Source organism: Acipenser ruthenus, chromosome 7 (genome assembly GCF_902713425.1).
Source record: "Acipenser ruthenus chromosome 7, fAciRut3.2 maternal haplotype, whole genome shotgun sequence".
NCBI lineage: Eukaryota > Metazoa > Chordata > Actinopteri > Acipenseriformes > Acipenseridae > Acipenser > Acipenser ruthenus.
The window spans coordinates 12,966,703-12,974,059 of NC_081195.1; the positions used below are offsets into that span (position 1 = coordinate 12,966,703).

The following is a 7,357-nucleotide window of genomic DNA, read 5'->3' on the forward strand; positions in this document are numbered from 1 at the left end:
CCAACCCTCCTCATTTTCGGGCACCCTGTTCATGGCTCCACCAAGAAGAGGGACCTCCTCGTGAATCTGCTCCTGGCTCTTGCTAAACTGGCAATTTACAAGACCAGGAAGCGTAAGATGATCGGGGAGGGTCTCTTTGATTGTGGGGCCATGTTCAGGGCCCTTGTCCGATCAAGGGTTAAGTTAGAGCACGCCCACGCGGAGTCCGCTGGCGACATGGCCACCTTTGTCGACCAGTGGGCTCTAGGGGGCGTGCTCTGTACCACCTCCCCTTTTGTTATAAACATTTAATTTACAGTCCTTTTTTCTGGTCTTTTCTGTTTTTTAGTTAAGGCCTAGTCTTTGTTGGCACCCTTATTTTAGGGGTGCTAAATTGAATTTTTTCTCCGACCGCCTTTGGGCGGCCGGTGCACCGACTGCCACTGGGCGGTCGGTGTAGTCCGGCCTACTAGGCTTTAAATAGGACTACTGACCAGCTCAGTTTGTTTGAATGCTAAGAAACCCATTTATATTGAGAACTAAATGCAATTCTTTAGTGTTTACCTATCCATATTCAATTGTCAACCAGTACAGTAGTGAGTGCAGGACAAAGCCTGTTCATAGCACCATACATTTATTTACAGACGGTCGTGGATTCAATCTCAGGTGGGGGACCCTTCTGTTGTACCTTTGAACAAGGTGCTATACCTAGATTGCTACAGTAATTATAGTATATATATATATATATATATATATATATATATATATATATATATACACATACATATATATATATATATATATATATATATATATATATATATATATATGGGTGATTGCATGTAAAAATAATGTGATATAATTGTAACAATTGTAAGTTGCCCTGGATAAGGATGTCTGCTAAGAAATACATACATAATAACAAACATATTGAATTCAAAACTATTTTTAAGTGAAAATAGGCTCTATGGAAGAAAAATTATGGACATCTACAAAAAGAAGGTTTAAAAGCATTTAATTAATAACTCTTAAAAACACTCACCGTATATGGCATTCACTTTGTTGGGATCCAAGGCCTCTCTTCTTTCCCCATGTTTCTGTCGTTTGCCACTTCCACCACGTAAATTACTTTTTACTAAAGTTTCAATGTCAAACACAGAGAGCATAGCATTTCTCACAAATGAAGTGTAGGAAGTAGCCTTATTTGTTATTTATTGTCCAAGCCAGCTGGTCTATATACACTCCACTTCCTGGATGAATTTCCACCTGTTTAAAGAAGAAATAAGTTTTATTTTTATAACAAATAAACCAAGAAAAAAACATAAATATGTGGCATTTTCTCAAAACCAGGATTCGGGTAATCCTCTAGCTTGTTCTTGATTCTAGGAAATTGTGTCCTTGCAAATATCATGACTTTATAAGCCTTGATTTAAAATTAATGCTATCTATGGCTCCTTTAAAAGTCTGTGCTTGTCAATAAGGTAAAATACACCACTGAGAATTGACCTTGAAGAGTCTGGTTTTGGGTGAGCATGTATGACCTCTATAGCATCAAGAACCCAGTTACAATAAAGCCGCTTTCACACTGTCACTGACACGGTGTCAAGCGGGTCGGCCGAGAGGTTTCAGACTGCAGTTTATCGACCCGGGTCAGGAGCGGCAACAACGCAATGTGCAGACTAAAAAAAAAAACGTCATTTCGCCTCGCTCGACCCGGACCTCCTGAAGTGGGTCGCCTCCTACCCGGGTAAGTGCTTTCACAGTAGCAAAAAAATTACCCGGGTCACCGATAAGCGTGTCATGACCCGGGTCGGAGTGCCAGTGTCAAAAGGGCTTAAGCCTATGATGCAGTCCTCACAAACGCAATAATGATCTACTTGTCTGTTGTGGATGACATGTACAAGCCAAAACAAAAAGTCATTAATTGTTAAAGAACTCATGGTAAAGTATAATAAAACTAATTAAATTACTGCTCTACAAATTCATATTAAGTTTTCAATTAAATTGGGTTAAATTTGCAAGCTATAAAAAGGATAATGATTCACTGACATATATAAAAGACTGGTTACCACTGCCTGTAATACAACACACTGTTACCTTGTCAAGTTGTCTTCCATTTCCTTGTGATTGAGGAATTGAGGATATGGACACAGTTGATCCTGCAGAAGACGCAGCATACCGTGGACTTCCACAAAGACAATTTGCCTCACTGTCAATAGAGTGGTCAGTAGGACCAGAGTTGTCCCTCTTTCCTAGCTCCTCAATTTTGTCCAATATCACAGGGATAGCTGCAATTATACAATATTCGGCTTTATGAAAACCTTTGCAATTCTCTGTTCTACTTCGTCTTTTCTTTTTCAAAATTTGGAAATCGGCAAGCTTTTTTTATACCCCCCCCCAATTAGAAATCACCAATTGTATGGACTAATCAAGTAAAGGCAGGTTCACAACGCAGTTGATGTTGATACTAATACCATTGTCATAACCCATAGGGGCAGCGCCTTAATCAATCATCAATTAATTAATTAATTAATTAATTAATTAATTAATTAATTAATTAATTAATTAATCTAATTTGCCAGTTTTACGTATGGTTCCAGAATAAACAGGAGTTTGTTTTTTCCACAAATATGTGCATTTCTTAACTTATTTATTAGTCTTTATTAATATAATGCTCCTGACGCTATACTATATTTATTCTGCTTGAAACAATAATGCTTACCTCCAACTACCATTTCCTTGAGCTTCTTATTCTCCTGTTCTAGTTCTTGAATTTTAGTTTTAAGTTGTTGTACCTCTCCATCCTCTTTATTAGTTTGCGGTTTCTTAGTCAGCTGATTCAGAATTTCAGTAGACCTTTGTTGCTTTGCAGATGCTTTAGTCTTTGAGTTCTAAATAAACAAACCAAAAACATTTTTTTTTTTACTGCTGTCTAAAATAACTGCGGAACTCAATAATACTGTACCATCAACAGCGTCCACTTGTAGCCTTCTGTGACAGATACTGCTTCCTACCTAGGGCCTAATTGCAAATTAAAACCCAGTATTAATGGCAGATTCCCTCAGGCGTAGAAGACTGTAACCTTGTGACAAACAAAAAAAGATACCATCAGCACCAGATTTGTAACTTATGATTAGTGGGTCAAAGTTTTGATTTGGTCCTTGCATCACACCTTAAAATAAATGTAGTATGTTGTTCAGTCTTAAAATTTAACAGAAATGTTAAATAGCAATGTTTACCTGGCACACTTGAGTGTCTTTGGTGTCACTGCTGGATTCATCAGCATATCTGCTATTTTGAAATTTCTTTCTTTTCAAAGCTGGAGTCTCTTCTGCTCTTGTCATTGCATCACGCATTTGAACAAGTTCCAACTGTCTTTCTTAAAAATGAAACAGAAAGGATCATAATTAATCAATACTCAACAAGTTGTTTTCTTGTATTTCAAAAGTATTACATGTTAAAGTAACTAGGAAGATATTGGTTGTTTAAAATTTAAAAAATAATAATAACTTTACTACATTTATAATTATGTAGTGTGCTTATTTTTTTCTAATTACTTCCAAATGAGTAATTTATACAGAGAATCTAACAGCAGTCACCTAAAATTCGGGATGCAGTACTACTACTAGGCCATAGCTATTGTTGCTGGCCTTTCTTGACTTCATGTGATACAGTAATTAACTTTTTTTTTCAACCTACGATTAAAATATGTATTTCCATTTTTTACTACTTACAAAGATCGTAATTGCTAATGCATCTCTATATCTCAAAGTTGTGGTAAATATGGTATACTAACCTCCCACTTTCTCCACTTCACAATCGAAAGCTTGCCATCCTTCACGTGGTCGTTTACTCCCTCTTCTCCACTCTGCGACATAATGGCGCTCATCTTCGTCGCCTTCTTCTTCAAAATCCTCTATATTAAATCCTTTAATCCACTCAGTAGGAATTACACTCAATTTACCGTCATCGTCGCCATTTACCCACTTTACTAGTGCGAACATGCTTGCTCCGTCTCTCTGTGCACCTTCCCAACTGAAAGTCAGCACGAAACGTGTGATGATTTCACTTCCTGTCGGCCAAAAAATACGACGTCCAGATAAATACAAATAAATCGAATAAAAAAGAAATATGAAAACTCCGATCCCTTTTATGTTTCTAATTAATAATTTGGCTAGATAAATATATATTATTTTGTTTCCTTTAGTGTTTTGAAAGCGAATTTGTCAGACAACGGAACTGAAAGTAGGAGGAGCTGTGTGCGACGTCAGCAGCCATAACGCACATGAGCTGCTGTAGTGTTAACATAATGTCTTTCTCATTGTTGGCTGCTTGTGATTTAAGTAATCCATGCAATGTACTTTTACACAGTTTTTTAGGCTGGCACGTGGGCTGTAAATTATGAGTGATTATAATAAAAACGGTATCACCACAGCACAGCGTGGCTACAAACGCTACCTGGCTGACCAAATGGCTGTTCCAGGAAGAACACTTAGACGATGGAAAAGGATAAGGCAAGTAGCTTCACTAGTGTTTAATTTATTAAAGCTGTTCAGTCATAATACGATAGTATATATTCTAAACCTTTATTTTTATTTTATAGGAACAAGGAACAATCAAGTCAAGCAGAAACAACGGTGAGTAAAGTATTTCAACCTAGGCTGTACATAATATAGGCACAGTTAAAACCTGTTAAAATGATAGTAAAACAAGTGAAATAACGAGATCTACTATTTGTTTTGTAGAATAAATAGAAAGCGCTACAAATGATTTAGGATTAACTCTGAAGGAAGTAGTTCATTTTCAAACGGCCGTGTTTGGTAGTTGATTGCACATTACTGTGTGGCTTATTCTGTGTATAATATTTTTTGTACTTTGTTAAATGCAATTGATTTACAGTTTATGTGTGGGTGTGCGTCTGTAGGGTTCTTTAACACATGACGAGATTCGTACTGTAAGCAACATTGAAGATGATGACAGTCTAGAAACTGATGAAGACGTTGATGTACCAGAATCCAGTAATCTATCAGAAGAACGGGAACCTGAAATAACCCCAAATGAACAGGAGAATGCAGATCTTGAGTCAATTACCACGGTAAAGTGCTAGTAATTTTTGTTATTATGTGCTAATGTAGTATAATGTGTAATGCTATATAAAGTAATATATCTAATAGAAACTTTTTTTTAAAATTTAAATTTTACCTTTTTGCTGTTTCTGTTAAAATAAATGTGACCATTTAAAGCTATAAACGTCTGTATACAGGCACAAATGCAGGAATATGTTAATCTAATAGTTGCTCATGAATTGTAATAATTTATCTGTTCAATAATATCATGTTTATTTTAGAGCTTTTACAAAACACTAAATAGAAACAATATAATTGCAGCACATGTATATTTGTAATACTATAAATGTAGATTTAATTATAGCCTTACCAAACGTTTAATTGTTAAAATACATAAATATGTTAATGAAAAAATAGGAATCAATCATGATAGCTTTGAAAATGAGTGTGATGGTGCTATGATATGAGACGAGTATGATGGCATAGTGTAATTTTCCCATTGCTTGGGGAGAGCCACAAACTGTATAGGATGTAAATGTGCATATTTTTCAATTACAGGAACAGGACATTGAGAATCCTGGCAGTGAACCTTTTCATTCTCTTGATGAATCTACACAAGAAAAGTACCTGCAAGAGGTTTGTGTATATTATTGTGTCTTACCCTATAGTACCCACTGCATAGTGTATTTTAAATCAGCATTCTTTTTAGTGGTAATGAAGGACACTTTCCTCTTTCTTCAAAAGAAAAGGATCATAGAAAGTTGGCTAAGGGTAAATTTGTTTTGGGTGTAATGTAGATTTAAAGATGTGGACTTGTATAAAAACACTGTACTGTAATCTCATTATAATAATGTAGCCTTACAGAACTGCACACAAATCCAAGATTGTAATGTGACTTTTTGTATTTCAGTACTGTGGATATAATTATGGGATGAATATGTGCATGATATAAAATACATTTCCTAAAATATATAATAAATAATAACACTTTCCCTGTTTCAGGATGACAAAGTGTATTCGTCTCAACAACAGAATGGCCTGCTGCTCATGGCATTGAAAATGAAGCACAAGCTTACCAAGGAAGCAGTCTCTGACATGCTGGACATTATTAATCTATTGGCTGGTAAAGACACTGTACCACAATCTTGGTACCACTTAGAAAAACCGTTTGAAGGTTTAAAATATTTTGTAGAAATACATCATGTTTGCAATTTCTGTGAATCTTACTTAGGTAAAGAAACGTACTTACTGTGAGAAAGAATGGATAGAGCAAAGGAGTCTGAAAGAAGGAAACTTTTTCTTTCATTTGCCTTTACATGCACAGATCAAAGCATTTTTAGAGGACCCTGAATTGTCACAAAAGGTAGTAAGAAATAGACATGGCTTCCAGTCACAGACATTCTGTGACATAACATTGTTTATGCCAGCTGGTACACAGATAGTGACCAGGCATCCTGCATTCCTTTTGCTATGAAAATGTTCTTTCAGATCTTACACTGTATAGATAGGAACTCCCGTTCTCTCACCACGGCTAACTTGGTTCGAGGAACTACCGTTCCTTTCGATTTATGAAAAACGCCACAGGTACAATTGTAATAATGTTGTATATAAAAGGCAGTTGTTAAAATTCTTGTTAAATTTTAGCCTCTGCTTATACATGTTTCAAACTACCATGTGTTTTTTCTGTGCAATGTATTTGACCTACAAATGTACAATAAACAGTAAGAAAGTCTAATGTTTTTCATGTTGTTTTTTTAAAGCTATTATTTGCTTTTTTATTTTAATTTTTAAGTGATATGCAGTTAAAATTCTAGCTCTGGCCCACATGCAGTATAGTATGTAGTTTTTAACTGGCTACTAAGGTTTTTTAATTATTACTTTGTAATGTATAATGAAAATCCCATATTGCTTGGAAGATGCCATCACTACATAAGTTATTTTGAAGATGTGATTTACATCAGACTTTAATCGCAAAAGAACTTGACCAAACTCTTTGTTTCAGGGTGAGGTACAGTATTCCACTGAGAATTTTTAGAATTGATGTATTACACAGTACAACATGCATGTTGTTTCTCATACCCAGCATAACCAGTCAGTACAAAAGCATGCATACAAATCAATGTATTTGACCATATATTTTGTAAAAGGTATTTTGTCATATATGATGAATGCGTATGACAAATATATGGACATTAAAGCAATATATTTAAAATATATGAACCAGTACTTCAATATACATTTCCATGTATTATAAATATATGGTTCTTCCGTATGGGTACAGTCCCTTCTGTTAAACACTTTTTTATATACCG

General features: G+C 35.3%; 2 protein-coding genes across 2 annotated transcripts; one reads left to right on the forward strand and one right to left on the reverse strand.

The window, feature by feature from the left end:
* Window positions 1–828: 828 nt before the first annotated feature.
* Window positions 829–3,983, reverse strand: LOC131737445 (uncharacterized). Its single transcript, XM_059026400.1, has 5 exons — window positions 3,776–3,983; window positions 3,219–3,358; window positions 2,702–2,870; window positions 2,077–2,267; window positions 829–1,245 (listed from the first exon to the last, which is right to left on the reverse strand). The coding sequence occupies exons 1-5, from the start codon at window positions 3,981–3,983 to the stop codon at window positions 1,180–1,182; spliced, it is 774 nt and encodes a 257-aa protein (XP_058882383.1). The 3' UTR covers window positions 829–1,179.
* A 330-nt stretch (window positions 3,984–4,313) lies between these two features.
* On the forward strand, window positions 4,314–7,118 carry LOC131737446 (uncharacterized). Its single transcript, XM_059026401.1, has 5 exons — window positions 4,314–4,493; window positions 4,583–4,616; window positions 4,904–5,074; window positions 5,604–5,681; window positions 6,048–7,118. The coding sequence occupies exons 1-5, from the start codon at window positions 4,381–4,383 to the stop codon at window positions 6,297–6,299; spliced, it is 648 nt and encodes a 215-aa protein (XP_058882384.1). The 5' UTR covers window positions 4,314–4,380; the 3' UTR covers window positions 6,300–7,118.
* Window positions 7,119–7,357: the final 239 nt, after the last annotated feature.